The sequence below is a fragment of the Suncus etruscus genome, chromosome 15 (genome assembly GCF_024139225.1).
Source record: "Suncus etruscus isolate mSunEtr1 chromosome 15, mSunEtr1.pri.cur, whole genome shotgun sequence".
Classification (NCBI taxonomy): domain Eukaryota; kingdom Metazoa; phylum Chordata; class Mammalia; order Eulipotyphla; family Soricidae; genus Suncus; species Suncus etruscus.
Window position 1 is genome coordinate 27574568 of NC_064862.1, and position 24280 is coordinate 27598847.

Consider the following 24280-nt stretch of genomic DNA (forward strand, 5'->3'; position numbering starts at 1 on the left):
AATTGAACTAAATATGGTGATCTGGCTCAATAATATATTACATTTAAATCTTTTTTTTTTTTTTTTTTTTGGTTTTTGGATCACACCCAGCAGTGCTAGGGGTTACTCCTGGCTCTATGCTCAGAAATCACCCCTGGCAGGCACAGGGGACCATATGGGATGCCAGGATTCGAACCACTGTCCTCTGCATGAAAGGCAAACACCTTACCTCCATGCTATCTCTCCGGCCCCTATTTTATTACATTTAAATCTTTAAGTTTCATCGTGGCTTTGTTTACAAAGTAAAAAACAAAACAAAACAAAACGAGGAGGGCAGGGGAAAAAAACGTAATTACTCTAATGTCCTATGATAAGGAGAAAGATTTAAATTATAACCTATAAAACATGTTTCCTCTATCTAAAGCTGCTTTAAAAAAATTTTTTTTTATTGAGTGTTGTGAATTATAAAAGTCTTTCACAGTTGTATTTCAGGCGTTTGGGGACAGTGAATTAGGGTCATTCCCACTACCAGAGTTGACCTCCCTCCACCAAAGTTCCCTCATGCACCCCATACCTCCACCCCAGTTCCCTGGAGTATTTGTGTAACAGGTCCATTTTGTGTTGAGCTTGTTATAGATTGGGACTCTTGATTCTGTTGTCGTTGACTTAGGCTTGGGTATTTAATTCTGTTTGTTTTTTTGGGTCTCACCCGTTGATGCTCAGGGATTACTCCTGGCTATGCACTCAGAAATCGCTCCTGGCCTGGGAGGATCAAGGCTAGAGCTTGCAAGGCAGATGCTTTACCGCTTGTGCCACCCCTCTGGGCCCCTGGCTTGGGTATTTAGAGCTGACTTTTTTTCCACTCAATGTTCCTGAGACCGCTTAGCCCCTGGATCCCATCCACTTTTTTTCCCCCTTTTTCAATTTGTGAAAACTATTTTTAACTGCACGTCCTTATATACATGTACTTAATTTTTTCCAGTGTTAGGCATCAAACTCATACAAACTTTAGCAGTGCACCACATCCCTGGCCCAAAATATATATGTGTGTGTGTGTGTGTGTTTGTTTGTATTGTCTATTTGTTTTGTTTTTAAACTTTGGGCAACATCGGCAGTGCTCAGGAACTGTACTGGTAATGGGGATCAAACTAGTGTTGATCATGTGCAAGGAAAGCACCTATCTTCCTGTACTCTTTGACCCCAAAGCATGTATTTTTTAAGGTGTTTATATTTTTTAAAAAATAATTTCTTTATATAAGCACAATGATTACATGTTCCAAATTTAATTTCTTTTTCTTTTTCCTCGTTCCCCCACCCCCGCCTTGTTTGTCCCACATTGAATTTCAGCCATAAAATGCACACACCCCTTCACCAGTGCAACTTTCCTGCTACCATTGTCCCCCCATTTCTTACCTCCCACACCTGCCTTTCTTCAAACAGGCATTGATTCTATTTTCTATCATTATATGGCAGCTGTTAGCGCAGTTATTTCTCTAACTACAATTACTACTCTTTGTGATAAACTTCTTTTTTTTTTTTTTGGTTTTTGGGCCACACCTGGCAGTGCTCAGGGGTCACTCCTGGCTGTCTGCTCAGAAATAGCTCCTGGCAGGCACGGGGGACCATATGGGACACCAGGATTCAAACCAACCACCTTTGGTCCTGGATCGGCTGCTTGCAAGGCAAACGCGGCTGTGCTATCTCTCCGGGCCCGTGATAAACTTCTTATCATGGGCTGTTCCTTCCAGCCCTCATCTCTACTGTCTCTGGGTATTATTATTATGCTGTCTTATTTTTCTTAAATCCTACATATGAGTGAGAGTATTTTGTGTTTTATTTCTCTCCATATGACTTACTTAACTCAACATAATAACTCTCCAAATCATCCATGTATAAGCAAATTTCGTGACTTAATTTCTTTTAAAGCTGCATAGTATTCCATTGTATATATGTACCACAGTTTCTTTAACCATGAAAGTGTTGTTGGGCATCTGGGTTGTTTCCAGATTCTGGCTATTTTATAATTAGTAAAGCATTTTTTTTTTTTGCCACAGCTGGCAGCACTCAGGGTTTACTTCTGACTTTGCACTTAGAAATTGCTCCTGGCAGACTTGGGAAACCATATGGGATGCCGGGAGAATCCGGTCTGTCCCGGATCAGCAATGTGCAAGGCAAACACCTTACCACTGTGCTATCTCTCAAGCCCCTAAGCATGCATTTTTATCTTTTAGGCCAAACCTGGCTCTACTTAGGGCTTACTCCTGGTTCTACACTCAGGGTTCACTGCTTGCTAAGCTTAGAGGACCACATGGGGTGCAGAGGTTTGAACCCGGGTTGTTGAGTACAAGGAAAATGCCCTACATGCTGTACTATCACTCCAGATCCAAAGCATGTATTTTTATTAACTGTTTTGGGCCACACCCAGAGGTGCTCAGGGCTTGCTCCTGGTTATGTACTCAGGAATCTCGCCTGGTGGACTCAGACCATATGAGATGCCAGATATCAAACCCAGGTCAGCCTCATGCAAGGCAAATGTCCTTCCTGTTATATACTACCTCTCTGGCCCCAGAGCATGTATTTCTAATATATTGATAGAACTTATTTTTTGAAATATCTTTATTTAAACACAGTGATTATAAACATGATTGTAGTTGGGCTTCAGTCATAAAAAGAACACCCTCCTTCACCACTGCAAGATTCCCATCACCAATCCGGTAGGGTTTATTTTGAACAATTTTAGTATTATCTTATGGGTATATTATGTAAACACATTAAAAAAGAATTCTAAGAAATATGACAGTGGCTTCACATGTATTGTAGCTCATAAATGAATGCCAATCGACCTGCATAGTCTGTCAGTCAGTCAATACATGGATCAGCGCGCCTATAACACAGCAGTGAAGTTGTGGACCCTGGCTCTTCAGAGTTACTGCTGTGTAAATGCAGTAGAAACCTCTCCATGCCTCATAATCTTCAACAAAATGGGACTAATAATACCTCATAGAGTTATTGTAAGACTTTATTTCATAAGTCACATAGGATAGTAGTGTCTGGTCTACACTAAAATGCTCGACAATAATTTAGCTGCTTTCATCATCATTAATATCAGGATAATTATGAGAAGGAGCTTCAGGGAGAAGTAAGCTTTTTCGGATCCTCTTTTGCCTAACTGCGATTTGAAAAAATGTCCTTTCTTTGTGAGTCTGCTTTACTTTCAGAACCACGAAACCAATCAGGCTGTGCCCTTTAACAATGGGACCGGCTCCCTGGTGAGGACTGAGCTGCATTGCGGTTAGAGAGTCCGGAAAGTGATTTGCTATCAGCACTACAGAGCAGCTTTCTGAACTGCAGAAAGGTTAAAAGAGATCACTCAAGATCCCAAACTAATAAATGATTACACGGATCATTCTGAGGTTCCTTTCAAGTTCCAAAAGTCTGTGGTTGTTTACTAGGTCATCACGTGTAGCATTAGCAGCCAACTTGCCGGCGACTGCTTCACACTGAGGTAGAACTAATATTTCCACTGAAGGACAGAAATCTTTAATTTTCCTCCTATTCTCTGAATAGTGATTTTCCACAGCAGTGAACCAAGCTGGGTGACTCAAGTGTCTGAACAATTGCAGAAAGGAAACTAAAATGATCGGTGTTTGCTGAGAAAGTGCTTTCAGTTTGCCAAGAGAGGGAGCATGGGAGCAAAAAGCGTGTATGCCCAAGTCTTTAAAAAAAAAAAAAAAAAAAAAAAGAACCCTACAAAACTAGTTTGGCTGTGGGCTTTAGTTTTTTCCTCACTTGACAACCAATTTCCTCTTTTTAAGGCTGTCATAAGCCAGGAGGGTCAAGGTATGAAAATATAAAGACACTGAGCAATCCTTGTCCATCCTTCCCAGGCAAACCACTCACCCTCACGCTTTGCTGCCACATAGCAGAGAGCTCTCTTTCTTCTGATCTCAATAAAGGGAAGGGAGGAACAGGACACAGACTCTACAGATTCGTTAAAAGTGCAACTTTATTTCTCTCCTCGCAGATATGGATTTTTTTTTTAAAAGAAGGTATTGCATATATAATCTAGACCTTTATTTTAACTAGAGAAGCTAATAATATAACTGTCACAAATAAATAATCATAAGGATGCTAACTTCCCTCCTCCCTAGGGTTTTATAACTCCTTAGTGTCAAGCGTGAGGATGATGTAAGCACCTAGAATCTTTGGCAGAAATAAGTCTTGGATTCACACTCATTAGTCTCTACCACAGAGCAAGTTTCTACGAGACACACATCTTGTGATAATGAAACACATATGAAATTATTTTTCAATTCAAGTTTTGGTTTTGCCTTTGTATAGTCAGCGTTGACAAGTTATAAAATTGTATATTTTTAAAAGAAAGTCAGAAACTCAAGGATTATGCTAATTAGGGGCAGAGAGATAGCATGGAGGTAGAGCATTTGCCTTTCATGCAGAAGGATGGTGGTTTGAATCCTGGCATCCCATATGGTCCCCCGAGCCTGCCAGGGGCAATTACTGAGTGTAGAGCTAGGAGTAGCCCCTGAGCACTGCCAGGTGTGACCCAAAACCCAAAAAATATACATTTATATTTATTATATTTTATATTATTATATTTATAATTTATTTATTTTGAGTCTGGGCAACAAATTCATTTTTTATTTTACCCAAATTATCTTTTTTTTGTTTTTGTTTTTTTTGGGCCACACCCGTTTGATGCTCAGGGGTTACTCCTGAATAAGCACTCAGAAATCGCCCCTGGCTTGGGGGGACCATATGGGACGCCGGGGGATCAAACTGCGGTCCTTCCTTGGCTAGTGTTTGCAAGGCAGACACCTTACCTCTAGCGCCAACTCACCTGCCCCTTACCCAAATTATCAAAAATAACTATTTTAGTCTAAAAATGTTAGAAACAATTATACTTGAAAAAATCTGTGAAATTAATATGTCCAAACAATATTCATCTCTAATTAGAATGTACTTTTGGTGTCATCTGATAGTTTAACGGAATGGCTTTTGTCTATCTGTTTGTATCTTGGCCATACCAGCGATGCTCAAGGGTTAAATTCTGGCTCTGCACTGAGAATTAGTCCTAGCAGTGTCGAGGAACCATATGAGATGCTGGGGATCTAAGTGCAGGGCAAAAACCTTACCCACCGTATTATCACTCCAGCCCAAAATGGCTTTTATAATTATTGCTACCTTTTGAATGAAAGCAAAATGACAGAATGTGGGCTGGGAAGACTACTACATGGTCTGGAGACATGTGTTACATGCAGATGACCCAGGTTTGATTCCTGGCACCACATGGGTACTTTTTTTTTTTTTTTGGGCCACACCCAGTGGTGCTCAGGGGTTATTCCTGGCAGGCATGGGGGACCATATGGGACACTGGGATTCGAACCAACCACCTTTGGTCCTGGGTCGGCTGTTTGCAAGGCAAACGCCGCTGTGCTATCTCTCCGGGCCCCACATGGGTACTTTAGAATCACCGGGAATGATCCCTGAACACAGTACTGGTTGGGTTCCAAAACTCAAACTTACTCTTCCTCCCACCAACCAAAGACAGAATTAATTTAAAGAAGAAAGGGACATGTTCTGAAATTTCCTGAGATCTCATTTCATTTCCATATGCTTTTGAATAATGTCCTGGAGACTTGATAGTTAATAGAGTAATAACAAAAAAGAGATTATTCTCATCGTAAGATTCGTCTTAAAGGTCAGTCTTTAAAGCTGGATTATTTCCTGAACTAACAGAGAAAGTCAGATAAGCTGTAGCCTTTTGAAATGTACAGTTTGCACAGTCAGTCTCATGCAAGAGTTGGCAATGTTGCATTATAAGAGAAGGAAATCTGTGAACCCAAGAAGCAAATTTCACAGGCTACATTTTTCTCCTTTATTTGGACCATCATGTGGGAGACAAGATTGTTTTCCAAAATGATTAAGTTCTCTCATCAATTAGCCAGCGAGAGTCAGTCTTGAAGAGAAAATCAAATAAGCAATTCAAAGTGCCAGCTGTCAAAAAATTGTCTGAGTTAGTCAAAGCTTTTTAATGTTCCAATCAAATCAGAGAAGAGTGGAAAGTCACTGCACAAAACCTATTAAGCTGCTTTATTAAATGTCCAATGTTACATAAAGTCTATAAATAACTTTGTATTTTTAGGTTTAAATTTTTTTTCTTTTCTTGAAGTAATACTAATGTCCTACTTCAGTGAATACAGTAATTTGGAACTTTCTTGTTTACTCCACATACTCTTTCTGGGTTTAATAAAGATGGCAAATGATAATTAAATCAGTATTATAAGCAGTCCTTGAAGTTCTGTCATTAACAATTTAAAAGCTGAGGAGAGCACCAAAGATAATAAAGGCTACAGAAATTAATCACTAAGATGGGGCCAGAGAGATAGCAAGCGGTAGGGCATTTGTCTTGCATGTGGCCAACCCAGTACAGTGGTTCGATTCCCAGCATCTGAGCACAGAGCCAGGAGTAACCCCTGAGTGCTACTACTAGGTGTGACCAAAAAACCACCCCCCCTAAAAAAGAAATTAATCACTAAGTTATTTAATAATCCTGTATGGCGACTTTCCTATGCTATTTCTGAAGGGCATCTACATCTTTCCAAATATGTACAAAAGAATTTATATGCTGCTTAGATTTACTACAGTTAAAAAATAATTTAGAGGCTGGAGAGATAGTACCATAGATAAGGCATTTACCTTGCATGTGGCCAACCTGGTTTCAATCCCTGGTAGCCATATGATTCCCTGAACACTGCCAGGAATAATTCCTGAATGAAGAGCTAAGATTAAGTCCTGAAAATCACTGATTTTCAAAAATTGGTAATTCAGTGAAGATGGTTTGTACTCACACAAAAATTACACTTATACTTCTTTAAATTCACAGTTGATCTAATAGTTTACCTAAAGGCACATATGTGAATGGATGTAGTTAATCCTCATTCCAATGAGAGGCTTCAATGAGTTGAAACCAAATTTAAACTACTTGGTAATGCTACTGAAATTCTTCCCTTTTTTTTTTTTTTTTTTTTTTGTGGTTTTTGGGTCACACCCGGCAGTGCTCAGGGGTTATTCCTGGCTCCAGGCTCAGAAATTGCTCCTGGCAGGCACGGGAGGACCATATATGGGACGCCGGGATTCGAACCGATGACCTCCTGCATGAGAGGCAAACGCCTTACCTCCATGCTATCTCTCCAGCCCCGAAATTCTTCCCTTTTACAGGTTGTTAAGATATTCTTTTCTACTTTCCTTGGTTAGTTCCCAAAATAAGCAAACAAAAAAAACTCAATAACTTACTCCAAATAAGCAGACTGCAAACATTTTTTTTTTTCTTTTTTGAGTAGGAGTCGTGATGCAGGAGGGGCAATCAAATGTAGTGCTTGGGAGACTTTACATGATGCTGGAGACTAAACCTGGGTTGGCTATATGCAAGGTAAGCACCCTCTCCTCTATAATCACAGTTTCGACTCCATCTGAGTTAGACTTCATACATCTTGTGCTGACATTTTTTTTAAAGTATATGACTAACATCTGTTTCTTTTTCCTCCTCCTCTTCCTCCTCCCTCCCCCTCTCCTCCCCCCTCCTCCTCCTCCCCTCCTTCTTCTTCTTCTTTTGGGGGGGTTGGGATCACACCCAGCGGCACTCAGGAGTTACTCCTGGCTCTGTGCTCAGAAATCACTCCTGGCAGGCTTGGGGGACCATATGGGATGCCAGGAATTGAACCTGGGTCTGTCCTAAGTTGGCCATGTGCAAGGCAAATGCCCTACCGCTGTGCTATATATCACTCCACTTTTCTTTCTTTTCTTTCTTTCTTTCTTTCTTTCTTTCTTTCTTTCTTTCTTTCTTTCTTTCTTTCTTTCTTTCTTTCTTTCTTTCTTTCTTTCTTTCTTTCTTTCTTTCTTCTCTTTCTTCTTCTTTTCTTCCCTTCTTTCTTCCTTCCTTCCTTCCTTCCTTCCTTCCTTCCTTCCTTCCTTCCTTCCTTCCTTCCTTCCCTCTTCCTTCCTTCCTTCCTTCCTTCCTTCCTTCCTTCCTTCCTTCCTTCCTTCCTTCCTTCCTTCCTTCCTTCCTTCCTTCCTTCCTTCCTTCCTTCCTTCCTTCCTTCCTTCCTTCCTTCCTTCCTTCCTTCTCCCTCCCTCCTCCTCCTCCTCCTCCTCCCCCCCTTTTCCCCTCCCCCCTCCCCCCCTCCTCATCTTCCTTCTTCTTCTTCTTCTTCTTCTTGGTTTACAACTTGTGGTGCTTAGGGGCTACTCCTGGCTCTGCACTCAAGATTCATCCCTGCTTGGCTCAGAGAACCATATGGGATCCTGGGAATTGAACCCAAGGGTGGCCATGTGCAAATCAAGTGCCCTACAAACTGTACTATCTCTCTGTTAGTAAATCTATTTCTATGTCAAATTTTAATATTTAAAACAAGAGCTGGGTGATAGCTCAAAGGGCTGGAATACATGCCTGGCCTACAGATAGCACCAAGTTCAATCTCTGGCATTGTCTAATCCCATGAGCACCACTGGGTTGGGTTCTGTTGTGTGGCCTTGGTGGCACCACTAGACTGACACAGAACAGTCAGGTCTCCATAGTCAGGCTCATTGATAATAGCCTCTGGGCTTCTGCCTGGGAGATGCCAAAAGCCAAAAACATAAAAATAATTAAAACCGAAACAGTACTAGTTTTTGGTAAAAATAAGTAATAGTCCAGGCTGGAGGGATAGTACCATGGGCAACACTTGCCTTGAATGTAGCTAACCAAGTTTGATCCCCTGGGATCCCAGATAGACCCCAAACCCCACCAGGAGCGATTCCTGAGAGCAGGAGTAACCCCTAAGTACCTCTGGTCGTGGCCTCCCAAAAATATACAAAGAAACAAAAAGCAATTAATTTGTAGTAGAATACAGTATACTAGAAGGAATATTTATTTAAAAAATAGACAAACTATAATTTTAAAATAAAAAGTCATGATACATGCACTAAATTTTATTTTATATTAAATTTACAAAGAAAACATGTCATTCAAAATACTAAAACTTTGTAATATTACAGAGGAAAGAGAAACTGAAGTGAAACTAGGAACTGTTGAACTTCAGATAAATGTTTCTTCAAAACTAGAGATATTAGTTGCTAAAAGAGTCTTCTAAAGTTAAAAAAAGATTAAGAAAAACAGGGGGCCGGGCGGTGGCGCTGGAGGTAAGGTGCCTGCCTTGCCTGCGCTAACCTAGGACGGACCGCAGTTCGATTCCCCCGGCGTCCCATATGGTCCCCCAAGAAGCCAGGAGCAACTTCTGAGCGCATAGTCAGGAGTAACCCCTGAGCGTCACAGGGTGTGGCCCAAAAACCAAAAAAAAAAAAAAAAAAAAAAAAAAAAAAAAAAAAAGATTAAGAAAAACAGTAAACCCATTGGATTATTTATACTTAAAAGAAACTACATGTTTCTTAATGGACATATGTTTACATTTTGAGATAGTAAACTTAGTCTCCTGTCTCATAAAACTCAGAAGACATCACTGATGACTAAGCGAAGCAAAACAATAAAAGTCTCTTTCAAATTAAAACTTAACAGCCTAAACATACTCAACATATTTTCTAAAAAAATTAATAGGAAATGGTTATTCTGAAAGCAAAACTTTGTGCAAATTATTTTTTAAGTAATTCATCATGAGATGGTTCTTATCAGTTAATAATATTGACTTGCACCTCAAACAATGACAAAATACGTGGGTTCAGAGAGTCAGGCGGTCCTCTCCTTCCTCCTGGTCCTCTCCTTCTGCCTGCGTTACCTGACCTACGGGCACCTGGCTTTGCTGTTTCTTCTGAAAGCACTTCTTCTTACATTCCATCAACTTTTCAAAATCACGCCACATTTTCACTTGTTTCATATTTTGATCATAACTTTCTCGTACAGCTTTTTGTTCTTCTCGGAGTTTCTAGCATAACAAACATACAAATTAAAAGAAGTGAAACAGAAGACAGTAGTGCACACTTATGAAACAATGTGATAGAATACAATGAATGACACTGTGGATGAGACATACAAAAGGACAGAGATACAAGCAGTGAAGGAGAAGCAGATGCCACAGACATAACCTCATCTTTTCTGCTTCAGTATATGGCTCATGTAACAGCTGAACTAAGAAACAAATTAGAATGCCAGCAAAAAAAAATTGGTACTTGTCCAATAAGAAACTAAATGAAGACATAACTCAACAGACTGAGCACAGCTTTACATGCAGGGGCCAAGATTTGGCTCGGGAACTGCATGATTCCCTCAACACCGTTGGGATCAATCTGGAGCATAGCCAGAAGTGAGAGGGTACTGTGCATGGCTGAGTGTGAGTCAAAACCAAAACAAAACCCTCCAAAATTTAAGAGAATCAGAAGAAAACAAATAGCTTTCTCCACCAAGCCCCACAACAATATGGGGCAAGACATGTGGTTCAGAGCTAGTGCACTTGCCTGGCATGTGTAGAAGCTAAGTAGCCCAAGAAAGAGTTTTAAAAATGTTTGTAAATGGCTTAGAGAAGTGCCAAACTCCCAGGAGGATATTTAGTAAACAATCTGAGAAAATTTGAAATAATGTGGGCTTTTACTAATTATGCAGAATCTTTTCTTAAAATCTTGGTTATTTTTAGTATCATGGATTGAACCCAGGGCCTTTCTTTATCAAGGCATGTAGGCTATATCCCTGGTTCTGTGAATTCTGTTATTTAAAAATGGATTTTTGTTCCTAAATTCATGAGCCTTCATTTTTATAAAACTAAATTCCTATGGAAGAGTCTCATCTTTGAAAGGGATTAAAAATATAAAAATTTCCCCTTCAAAACTAGTATGCAACCCTTTAAAAAGGATGACAATATTTAACTACTATAATAGCTATTAAAAGTTTGAATTAGGGGCCGGAAGATAGCACAGCGGTGTTTGCCTTGCAAGCAGTCGACCCAGGACCTAAGGTGGTTGTTTCGAATCCTGGCGTCCCATATGGTCCCCCGTGCCTGCCAGGACTTATTTCTGAGTAGATAGCCAGGAGTAACCCCTGAGCACTGCCAGGTGTGACCCCAACACCACCCCTCCCAAAAAAAAGCTTGAACTAGATACCTTAAAGACATATTCTTGGGGCCAGCGAGGTGGTGCTAGAGGTAAAATGTCTGCCTTACAAGCGCTAGCCAAGGAAGGACCACAGTTCGATCCCCCGGCTTTCCATATGGTTCCCCCAAGCCAGGGGCAATTTCTGAGCGCTTAGCCAGGAGTAACCCCTGAGTATCAAATGGGTGTGGCCCGAAAAACAAAAACAAAAAAGACATATTCTTACCTTCCCAAGATTTTCTTGTTCAGCAATATTTCTGATATATTGTTCCCTATGGAGTTACCATAAAGATTTAGTTTCAATTTACTTCAATTAATATGATCATACAAATTATAAATTAACATGTCTCTAAATATATTAGGCAACATGTCTTAAAGTACTAAAATCAGAATGAAACCCATTATCAAACAGATTTAGTCATTTCTTTCAGTAAACAGTCATTTAGAAGGGTAAAAAAGAAGGCAACAAATAAAATAAGAAATTAGGAGGATTAAAATAATGAGAACAGGGGCAGGAGAAATAGCACGGAGGTAGGGTATTTGCCTTGCATGCAGAAGGTCGGTGGTTCGAATCTCGGTATCTCATATGGTCACCTGAGCCCGCCAGGAGCGATTTCCTTTTTTTTTTTTTTTTTTTTTTTCGGTTTTTGGATCACACCTGGCAGTGCTTAGGGGTTACTCCTGACTATGCTCAGAAGTCACTCCTGGCAGGCTCAGGGGACCATATGGGATGCCGGGATTTGAACCACTGACCTTCTGCATGCAAGGCAAACACCCTGCTATCCATGCTATCTCTTGGGTCCCATCCAGGAGCGATTTCTGAGCATAGAGTCAGGAAACCCCTGAGCAATGCCGGGTGTGACCCAAAAACCAAAACCAAAACCAAAACAAACAACAACAAAAAAAGTTAGGAGTTATTTCTGTTTACTCTGCCCTTAAAACAAAGGGAACACATTTACTTAAATAAAACTTTTTTCTTTTTGAAGAGGTTTGCAGAAAGGAGGAAGGATATACATTGTAAATAACAATTAGTATCTAACCCTATGATTTCACTTCCAGGAAACCATCCTATATAAAAACTCAAAATTTTATGAAAATAAAAGGAAGGACTATTTATTTCACACCACTACATAAAATAGTGAAAATCTGCAAACAAACTAAATAATAGGTAAGAAAAAGCTTAAATTATGCCATAGCCATTCAAATAAACAAATCAGAACGATAAAATAAAAACAGGAGACTTTTAGTGAAGTGGAAAGGACTATGATAAAGAAAAAAATTGCATCTGTAACTTCTGTTTTTATTTTTTGTTTTATTGTTTGTTTATGGGTCACAACCAGCAGCACTCAGGGCACTAGGTTCAAGGAATGAATCTGGGTCAGCCACTTGCAAAGTAAGCATTCTCCCTATCTGTTGTACTCAGGGCACTGTAGCTATAAATTAAATTATATAAATATATATAAATTATAAATTAAAACCAATTAAAAACAATTTTAAATCAATTTTTGGGGTTTGTTTTTTTTGGGGGGCCACACCCGATGATGCTCAAGGACTCTTGGCTCTGGACTCTGAAATTACTCTTTGTGAACTCAGGGAAACATATGGGTTGCTGGGGATTGAATACTGACAGGCGGTATGCAAAGCACTGTACCCACTGCACTATTGTTCCAGCCCTGCATCTGTAACTTTATCTTATAATTGCATATACATAACAAAATTTCCCCATGTTGGGTCAGAGACAGTACATCAAGTATAGAGCATGTCTTACACCTGGCTGACTGGGTTGACTTCTGGCACCCTGTATGCTTCCCCCAAGCCCCGTCAGGAATAATCCCTGAGTGCAGAGCCAGGAGTTAAGCCCTGAGTACCACTGGATATAGCCCCAAACAAAAGATTTAAAGGAGCCAAAGTAATATAATAGCACAGTGGGTTAGGGCATTTGCTTTTTATATGGCTGACCTGGGTTCAATCCCTGGCATCCCATATGGTTCCCCAAACATGTCAGGAGTGATTTCTGAGTAACTTCTGAGTAACCTCTGATTACCCCAAAAGTAACCCCTGAGCGCCACCGGGTGTGGCCCAAAAACAAAACAAAGAAAAAGATTTAAAAAGTCAATTTAAAATGTATATGTAAAGGGCCCGGAGAGATAGCACAGCGGCGTCTGCCTTGCAAACAGCCGATCCAGGACCTAAGGTGGTTGGTTCGAATCCCAGTGTCCCATATGGTCCCCCGTGCCTGCCAGGAGCTATTTCTGAGCAGACAGTCAGGAGTAACCCCTGAGCACCGCCGGGTGTGACCCAAAAAAAAACTAAAAAAAAAAAAAATGTATATGTAAAAATATTAATAACATCTCATTATCTCTTAGTGCAAAGAGTTAGAGTCCTGAGGAAAAGTTAAAGGACAAGGACACAGGAGACCTGGGTTTGATCCCTGGTGCAGCAGAGTTCACAATCACCCTGGCTAGATCCTCAGTGCCACATATGGTCGGTCTCTTGAGTACTGCCAGGAATGATCCCTGAGCACAGAACAATGAGTAAGCCCTGACATAGCTTGGTGATTCTCCTGCCTCAAAACAAAACAGAGCATCACTGGGTATGGCTCAAAATCAACACAAATTAGCTTAAATCAGGGGTCTCAAACTCAATTTACCTGGGGGCCGAAGGAGGCAAAGTTGGGGTGATCCTTGAGTGCAAAGTCAGTAGTAAGCCTTGAACATTGGGAGGTGTGACTCAAACAACTAAAACAAAACAAAACAAAACAAAAAAAGATTCCTCTAGGGCAGGGCCACAAAATGTTGTACGGAGGGCCGTTTGTGGCCCGCGGGCCGCAAGTTTGAGACCCCTGGCTTAAATAGAAAAATTTATGTTTTGCCATAATATATATAGCTATAATAAAAAAAATCTAAGACAGAAAGAAAATTAAATGCATTCTTTTTGTTTGCCCCATTCATGGCATTCAGACATTCATACTGACTGTGCTCAAACTCAGGGGGACCATATGGGATCCTGGGGATTGAACCTAGGTTGGCAAATGCCCTATCTGCTCTGGCCTCTAAAGGTATTCTGATTTTTTCTTGAGCGTAGTAATATTTATTCTTAAACACCTTATTATTTATTTATTTTTATTAATATATTGTTTTTTTGTTTTTATTTTTTGGGCCACACTTGGCGGTGCTCAGGGGTTACTCCTGGCCTCCGTACTCAGGAATCACTCCTGGTGGGTTCAGGGGACCATATGAGATGCTGGGGATCGAACTCAGGTTGGCTGCATGTAAGGCTAGCACCATACCCTCTCTGAGCTTTGGCCTACATCTTCTTTCTTAGGTACTTGAAATTTGTATAATTTTACCTTATCCATAAAACTGCCAGAGATAATACATTAAGTAATTAAATAGAAAATAACAAATTTTCTTGCCTGATAGTCTTTCTCTTTTCCTGTTGATCAGAGGAGACATATGCCTTCATCTCATCAGTAGCACGACGAAGCTGCACTTCAAGGTTCTAAGTGGAAAAGTTTTAGGACGTTAAGTTCTTGATCCAGAAAAATCTCAGAAAAGCTTTTGATTTGCTTTCTTTGTCTTACCTTAATCATACAATTTGTATAATGATATCTACTTTCTTCCTGAAGACATTCTTCATGGAGTCCTTTGACTTCCTACAATATATAACATAAGATTTTTAATTAATTCATGTTTTTGTGAGCCACACCCAGCAGTGCTTCAGGGCTTACTCCTGGACCTGTGCTCAAGGATCATGCCTGGAGAGGCTTGGGTAACAGACCATATGTAGGCCAGGATCAAACCAGGGTCAGCTGCATGCAAGGCAATCATCCTACCTGCTGTGCTATCACTTCAGCCCCACAATATGATTTTCAATGGGCAACACTATTGAAAAAGTAATCAGATATAGAGGATGACTTATACAATAAATAAATTACCATCAGGATAATTTTATCATCTGTGACTTTATTACTATATCACTTTATAATCTGTTCTAGAGTTACTAATGGAACCACAAATCCTCCAGGTTTGATTATTCATTTATTAAATACTTACTATATTCCCAGTACTGTGCTAGGTCCTAAGACTATAGCAATGAATCAAATAATTTGGCCCCTGCTCTTATTAAATAGATAAACAAACATAAGAATTTCATATGGTGATGATAAATGCTACACAAAATTCAGCAGCAAAATTCTTTGGATCCCTAAGTAGTCAATGTTTAGCATGGTCAGAGATGTCTAGGGAGGTGGTTATAATTAGACTGAGACCTGAAAGATGAAAAGGAGAGCAAGGCAGCAATGGGAACAGAATGTCACAGAGAGGAAAAGTACAGGCAAAGCCCATGGTGGAAACAAGGATGGCTGTTTTGAAAGAAAAAAAAAGGGCTGGGTGTGGGCTGGGGTGGAATGGAGCGATGATACAACAGGTCCTTCGTTTGCACAGGACAAAATGTAGTTCAATTACATATGGTCCCTTGAGCTTGCTAGGAGTGATCCCTGAGTTTACTGCCAGTAGTAAACCCTGAGCACTGCTGAGTGTAGCTCCAAAACAAACAAAACCCAAACAAAAAAAGAGTCTGGGGCCAAAGAGAATAATACAGGGGTTAATGGCCTTGCATGCTGCAGACACAGGCTTGATCTTTAGCACCACCAGGGATCAGTGTGATCCCTGAAAGCAGAGCCTGAAGTAAGCCCTCCCTGAGCACCATTGGTATTGTCCCTTACCTAACACTCCCCCCCTTCCCTCTTTCTACAAAAAAAAAAAAGAAAAGAAAAAGTAAAAGGCTAGTGGGCTGAGACCTGTGGGTGAAGAGCAGAGGACATAAATATGAAATTTGTCAGATCACAGTCTGAGAGTTAGATTTCAGTCACAAAAGAAAACAGCTGGACCTAAGTTTCATAGAGGTTTTCTTTGGCTGCACATGGAGAACAAATTTCAGGGCAGAGGGTGGGGTGGGGTGGTCCTAAGAGTAGAAGGAGAGTGGATAGACAGATACTGTGAGAGCCTAGAAAAGACATGACGGGGGCCTGGACATTGGTGGTTGTAATACAGATAAAGAAGTGCATACAAAAATTTGACAGAGATCTCTAAAATGTAAAAGAAATACTCAGGGGTTGAGGGAAAGATTTGAGAATATCCTGACATTGGTGTAGTGAAAATAAACATGCATAGACATTTTCTGATAATTTTTTTATTTTGCCATTTAAAATAAATTTTATTTTAGGCACCATGATTTTTTTTTTGTTTTGGTTTTTGAACCACATCTGGTGTTGCTCAGGGATTAATCCTGACTATGTGCTCAGAAATTGCTCCTGGGTTGGGAGACCATATGCGATGCTGGGGATCGAACCTAGGTCTGTCCTGGGTCAGCCATGTGCAAGGCAAATGCCCTACTACTGTGCTATCACTCCGGCCCCAGGCACCATGATTTATATATGATATTGATATGACAGGATTTCATGCAGAAAACTTTCCATGATCACACCCTCCACCAGAATGTCAGTGTCCCCTCAACCCACTCCTATTTGCCCCCAACCTCCCACAGTGTTATGCTTTTTACTAATCTAGAGACTAGTTCTCAGTGTCTGTTGCCCTTGAGGATTTGTTGTTTCCTTACTATGATTTTTCATATCTCACATATAACTCTCAAGGTTGTTCTGTAACTGTCCCTCTCCTTCTGACTAACTTCAATCAACATGATACTCATGTAGTGGCAAATTTTACAATTTCATCTATTCTTTTGGCAGAGTAGTATCCCATTGTGTAATTGTGCCATTTTACTATCAGACTTGAAGCAGGTATTCCATCATGTTGATGGTGCCCCCAATGGCAGGCACCATGGTCATTGAGGGACCTCCATGATATCTGATTAAATTTAAAGTCAGCAGAATGGGATCTGGAGCTCCAATCAAGGAGTATAGGATACACTGGAGGACCTTGCAGCTGAAATTGCCTGCCCTAAAGTCTAAGGCCCTTGGAGTCGCACACATTTTTGCAATAATGGGGCCAGCGAGGTGGCGCTAGAGGTAAGGTGTCTGCCTTGCAAGTGCTAGCCAAGGAACGATTGTGACCGAGGTTTGATCCCCCGGCGTCCCATATGGTCCCCCCAAGCTAGGGGCAATTTCTGAGCACTTAGCCAGGAGTAACCCCTGAGCATCAAAAGGGTGTGGCCTGAAAAACAAAAAAAGAAAAACATTTTTGCAATAAAAATTGTCTTCTTACCTGTTCTAATTTTGACCGATCGCTTTCGAGGCCTGCTGCACAACTATCATATTGAGCTTTCTTTTCTTCACACTCCATGGTTAGTTCCTAGTATGAAAAGGGTAAATAAATATGTGAAATGCAAAGGCCTAAAATTGGCTTTGAAACAATACATGCCCTTGTCAGTCTTGTAACTTAACTCTAAGCTTCTTGGCATACTTAAGTTATTTATACAACTATCAGACATTTGAAAAATATGCCAGAAAAAAGTGCTGATAAAAAATAGTTATCACATATTGAGCTGTTTGTCAGTCTCTGTTAGGAGTTGGGGATAAAACAATGAATTAAATAGTCCAGAATTTTTTCCTCAAGTAATGTTCGAATAATTAAACTGATTAGGTCAACAAGTGGGCTTCTTACAACATCTTACTTAGATCTGCGGATTACTGGGGACAACTTCCTGGAGAAACTGATACCCAACATCAAAGCATTAAAGATTAGTAAGAATACTTAGGGGATACGATAGCAAGGAGAATGTTCAAAAAAATAGAATACTACGCATAATGCTTTAGAATAAATCTTTTTTTTTTTTGGTTTTTGGGCCACATCCGTTTGACGCTCAGGGGTTACTCCTGGCTATGTGCTCAGAAATCATCCCTGGCTTGGGGGACCATATGGGACACTGGGGGATCGAACCGCGGTCCATCCGCTTGCAAGGCAGACACCTAACCTGTAGCGCCACCTTCCCGGCCCCTAGAATAAATCTTAATGAAGAATGATAGTTAGGATACACAAATTGTTTTCATTTGTTAGATTATGTCTGGGAAGTATCTAAAAAGATGATGAAAACTTCAACAAAACCTGAACAAAACTTTGTAAACATCTCAGTTGAGATTTATCTGTGATAATAGACTCACAATTACCACTTGAAGTAGATATTAATATCTCTACATTCTTGAAGGATGTTAAGAAAGATCAGGTATCTTGTCAAAGATTATACTTCTGGAAGGAGGTATCAGAATGTGGATTCAGTTTATGGGAATAGTTTCAAATTTTTCTGATATAACATTTTGAATTAGATATACTATAAACATTCAGCTTGTAAATATCTAGACACACTAAAATACCTACAAATACTTGGTAAGGTAGAGAAAATATCCTTTCAGTACAGAGTTAAACTAAACTCTCAAGTAAGGAAGAAGTATTAGTTATTAGGGAAACAGAGATGCTTCCCTTCACATTACCATGTGAAGGGACTGGGAACAGTCCATCTTGGTTAATAGAGGGATGATGACTAGGCAGGGAAGAATACAAGTCTTAATTTGGGCAAAGTAGAAAATCAGAACTCAGAACCTCCTAATTCCAGGTTGTTTTTCAAACTGGAGCCTGTGAGTGAAGGTTTAATACCAGGTCTGTACCGAGGGTGCAGGTCATCCAGCTCAGAGAGCCATGGTTTCACAAGGTAGTTTTCTTGGAAATGGGTTAGTCCATAAATAGATATTGTGGGGCTCTCTTTCTTGTGTGGAAATCCATTTGGTTTGAGGTGACTATAACAACAAAAAATATTGATGGGGAAGAGATGTGATTTTCCTGTTATCATATCCAACTGCTGAAAATGTAGCTTCTCATGAGAAATAGTCCTATATAACCAAAGGGCAGAAGAGATAGCAGAGGGTGTGTACTTTGGACATCTAGGTCTCTCAATGGAAGGAAGATACTATAGCACAAGTCTTCTGAAACTTTCTGCTAGTAACCCCCTTTTAAAAAAGCCAGAGAAAATGTAACATGGTGAGTGCTAACATGGGTAAAATATTTCAGATTCACTGCATGATTAATTCTGAATTATTTTTCAGTCATTATATATTCAGAAATCTTTTTGTACTGTTGACAAATTTTTTATGATGTCCACATTCAATTATAAGATTACATAATGGGGTTGTGACCTGTAGTTTAAGAAACTAGAATAAGGGCAACTGAGATATATAGCAAGTAGGGGCATAGCCTTGCATGCAAATGACCTGCATTCAATCCCTGCCATTCCATATGGTCTCCGAAGCACCTCGAGGAGTGATTCCTTAGGGTAAATCCAAGAGTAACCTGAACATTACCAGGTTTGGCCCCCCCAAAAAATCAAAACCAAAGGACAAGATAAGTGCTGGAAAGAGTGTACAGCTTGAAGGGTGCTTGCCTTGCACATGGCCAACCCAGGTTCAGTCTCCAACACTATATAGTGTTCCCCCAAGTCTTGCCAGAAATTATTCTTGAGCACCAGACCAAGAGTAATCCCTGAGCACAGCTGTGTGTGGCTCTCAAACCAAAAAAAAATAACACTCTATATATGTTTTCCTTAATATAACCTACAAATTCAGGTCTGGTAAAGAGGTCTTTAATCCACATTGAATTAGTTTGTGCTTATCGTTAGAAAGGGTTCTGAATTAATTTTTTTATGTGACTGACCAATTTTCCCAGATCATTTGTTAAAGAGACTTTAATTGCTTCACTTTATTTTTGCTACTTTATAGAAGAACTATATACCTGAGGTTCTGTCTCTGGACTCTCAATTCCATTCCATGGGTCTGATCTTATTCTAGTGCCACATTGCTTTGATTACTACAGCTTTATAGTCTAGTTTGATATAGGTGAGAGAGGAGCCTCCCATATTCTTTTATCTGGGTTTGCTTTCACTATTAAGGAAAGGGGATTATAACTCCATATAAATTTTAACAGTATTTTATGTCTCTCTCTATATATAAATATCATGAATATTTTAAAAGGGACTGCATTGAGTCTGTATAATGCTTCAGGCAAGATAGTCATTTTGACAATATTAATCCATTCAATCAATAAACATTCAATCAATAATCATTTCCTCTTGAATTTCCTTTAGTAGAATTTTATCATTTTCATTATATAACTCTTTCCCTCTTTTACTGATTCCCAGGTACTTTATTTTCTGATATACAATTATGAATGAGATTGTTTTTAAATTTATGTCTTCTATTTCATTATTTTCATGTAAAGAGCCATGAACTTGTGTGTGTTTATGTAGCTGGTCATTTTACTGTAAAAGTCTATTGAAGCTAGAGATACTATCATGTCAATGATTCAATGCCATAGGCCAGGCAAATAGAAGCAAAGATAAACAAATGGGACTATATTAAACTATGAAGCTTGTGCACAAAAAAGGAAACAATAGCTTAATAAAAAGAAACCCAGATACTGGGAGAGAAAATTTGCCCACCATCTGATGGTAGGCAAGAATGGATGTCCAAGATATATAAAGCAGTGGTAGAACTTTAAAAAAAAAAAAACAGGAGCTGGAGTGATAGCACAGTGGTAGGGTGTTTGCCTTGCAAACCCAGGACGGACCTGGGTTCAATCCCTGGCATCCCATATGGTCCCCCAAGCCAGGAGCGATTTCTGAGTGCACAGCCAGGAGTAACTCCTGAGTGTCACCGAGTGTGGCCCCCCAAAAAACCAAAACAGACAATAAAACCCCAAACATTTCCCCCATCAAAATATAAGGAAATAAACAGAAATTTCCTCAAAGAAAACATAGCTAATGTATATATTTAAAAAAATCTCTGCATCACTTATCAAGAGTGACCAGAGAGATAGTACAGGAAATTGCCTTGCATGCAGCCAACCTGGGTTTGATTCCCAACATCTTGGATTCTTTCAAGCACTGCCAGATATGGCCCACTCTGGTTTGATCTGGCACCAAGTAGGGTTCCCTAAAGACTTCCAGGTGTGATTCATGAGCATAGAGTTATTTATAGCCCAAAACTTCCTGTACCTCTCTCCTACCCATCCCACCCCTTCTCCCCAAAGCATAGAAATAGTTTCCAAGTAAAGATACTTTATTCTTATGGACAGAGCAATAAAAGGTAGGGCCAACCTACCCAATCCTCAGCATTCCATACGGTCCCTTGAGCACTGCCAGGAGTGATTCCTGAGCATAGAGTTAGAATGAATGCCTGATAATTGCTGATAACTGTGACCCAGAATGACAATAACAACAAAAACAAAACAACAAAAATAACTTCATCACTTATAATAAGCTATCATATTTGTACCACTCTGTTCCTCATCAAAGCCAGTTCACTAATATAATGTTAACTTGTCACCTATTGACAAATTTGGAGCTTTTACCTGGCCACAGAATGTGATTTCATAGCTCTCATGCTCATGGTTTAAAGCCTAAATTCTAACATTTATAAGTCATGATACTTTCTTTTGTAGTACCATACAATAAAATAATAAAAAACAGTGAGAATAACCTTTTGTTCCCTAAGTTATTTAAGTAAAATAGCCAGGATCCTAACTAGTATATCTGAATAAGATAGTGGAAAGTATATAGGGCCAGAAAGACAGTAGAGCAGGAAGGGCACTTGCCTTGCACATGGTCAACCAAAGTTTGATCCCAAACATCCTATAAGGTCCCTTGAGACCACCAGGAATGATCCCTGAGAGCAGAACGAAGTATAATTCCTGAGCACCGTCAGATATGGCTCCCACAAAAAACTCAGTGGAGTATCACAAATCAAACTTACTTGACATTTCTGACGCAATTGTCGTAATTCTTTTATAACTGGGGATAGAACTGACTTCTTTTCAGATACCAGTGAATTCAGCTTTTTCACCTGTCATTTAATCAAAAAAGGACAATAAAAATGTAAAACAATATCAAAAGATTTAAAGAAACGAAAAAGTTAGAAAATGAACAGTAACTTTTTTGGAGATGACATGGATGGCTAGCTAATAGGTATATAAAATCCTGTGCATGACTCACTATCAGGGAAATAAATTAATCAAAACATCAATGTAGCTTCACTGTATACATAAGCAATGTACATATGCCATATGCATAAATAATGACAATAACAACAGGTCCAGAATGATAGTATAGAGGTTATAGCATTTGCCTTGCACAGTGCCCACTGGTTTCTATCTTGGCATCCCATATTGTTCCCCTAACGAATAACAGGAGTGATTCCTGAGTTCAGAGGCAGGAGTAATCCCTGAGCAAAAACCAAAAGCAAACAAATAATTAAAAACCATCAAAGAGGGCCGGAGAGATAGCATGGAGGTAAGGCGTTTGCCTTTCATGCAGGAAGTCATCGGTTCGAATCCCGGCGTCCCATATGGTCCCCTGTGCCTGCCAGGAGCAATTTCTGAGCCTGGAGCCAGGAATAACCCCTGAGCACTGCCGGGTGTGACCCAAAAATCACACACACACACACACACACACACACACACACACACACACACACACAAAACAATCAAAGAAAAGCAAAGCCTTAATTATAAAGACTAGGCCAATAAGGATTTCTTTCTATATAAAATACTAAATGACTAAATGACAAAGTTGCCTGTATACAACTACAATTATTATACTTGAATCAAATTTAATTTGACTTGTTATTTAAAGCTAGAAAATTTATAAATCTAAAGCTAGAAAATTTATAAATTCAAATAGCATGAATAAATAAATGACCTGTCAGAATGCAATAACCAGAGACCAAAAAACCAGAGAAGTCTCTGCGGGGTCAGGAGTGGGTAGGTGATTGCCTTCTATGCAGCCAACTTAAGTTCAATCCCCGACATCCCTCGAGTACCACCAGGAGTGATTCCTGAGTGCACAGTCAGGAGTAACCCAAAAATAACTGGTGTGGACCCTTCCCCAAAAGTGTTCATATTTTCAGGAGACAGACTGTGGTGCAGTCCAGTACTCTGGGTGAGTGGTTAGGTAAGTGGAGATGAGTACTCATGAGTTTAGGGTAGCAGCTCTCTACCAATAAGAATGCAAGAAAGATTTAAACAGTTAAATATCTGATGAAGCTGAATCAGAGCATTCTGACTAAAATTCTTAAATTTGAAGGGAAAAAAAAAACACGACAAGCTGAAAAACTTTATAGGGATGAAAAATTCAAGAGATTGATGAAAACAGATGAAAGAATGTAAACAATACTCAACAGTGAAAATCCTAATGTTGCACTGACATAGGCATAAAACATATGCCTCTACTTTATGACAAATAAAAGCATGTTATCACCATTTCAGACATGTCATCCAGTGTCCGTCCTTTCATCTCATCAACTTCACTCTTCAGGGTAGACACTCTTTCCAGCTCTTCTTGAGTATAACTATAACCAGATAAACCCTTTTTTTCCTCAATAGTTTGCTAAAAGGAAAGAATAAAAAGTATAAAAAGAAGCAGCCACAAAATGGGTATCAAAATCTTAATTATTCCCTAAGAAATTTAAAGATTTATCATACTAACATAAAGTTTTTTTTTTTGTTTGTTTGTTTTTGGGCCACACCCGGAGCTGCTCAGGGGTTACTCCTGGCTCTCTGCTCAGAAATAGCTCCTGGCAGGCACGGGGGACCATATGGGACACAAGGATTCGAACCAGCCATCTTTGGTCCTGGATAGGCTGCTTGCAAGGCAAACGCCGCTGTGCTATCTCTCTGGGCCCTAACATAAAGTTTTTAAATTAAAAAACTTAGAGTTCCTAAAAACAATCCTTGCTGACTTATGAATAATTAAATAGTTTTATGTGCTACAAACCGAATTTTACTGGCATCTCAGGTACAAAAAAATTCTATTTTTTGACCTTAGAATAAAGTTCTTATGGGGCTGGAGTGATATCACAGTGGTAGGGTGTTTGTCTTGCATGCTGCTGACCCAGGATGGACCCGGGTTGGATGCCCAGTATCCCATATGGTCCCCTGAGCCTTCCAGGAGCGATTTCTGAATGCAAAGTCAGGAATAACCTGGTGCTGCCCATGTGCTCCCACCCCCAAGAAAACAGAAACAATAAAAGAAAAAAAGAATAATGCTGTTATTCAGTACAGAATCTAAAACATAGGAAAAAATATTTGATGAGCAAATCAATTCTTTTTGTTGTTATTGTTGGGTATTTTTGGGACACACTCAGTGATGCTCAGGGATTACTGCTCAGAAATTGTTCCTGGCTTGGGGGACCATATGGGACACATGGTCC

General features: G+C 39.7%; 1 protein-coding gene across 1 annotated transcript in view; it reads right to left on the reverse strand.

The window, feature by feature from the left end:
• Positions 1 to 9710: 9710 nt before the first annotated feature.
• Positions 9711 to 24280, reverse strand: part of IFT81 (intraflagellar transport 81) — a 100004-nt gene continuing 85434 nt past the window's right edge. Inside the window, exons 13-19 of the mRNA XM_049788077.1 lie at positions 23329 to 23457; positions 21827 to 21916; positions 17295 to 17381; positions 14654 to 14725; positions 14486 to 14571; positions 11297 to 11342; positions 9711 to 9914 (exon numbers count right to left, since the gene is read on the reverse strand). Of these exons, the coding sequence (XP_049644034.1) occupies positions 9711 to 9914; positions 11297 to 11342; positions 14486 to 14571; positions 14654 to 14725; positions 17295 to 17381; positions 21827 to 21916; positions 23329 to 23457 (714 nt within the window). The remainder of the gene's footprint in view (positions 9915 to 11296; positions 11343 to 14485; positions 14572 to 14653; positions 14726 to 17294; positions 17382 to 21826; positions 21917 to 23328; positions 23458 to 24280) is intronic.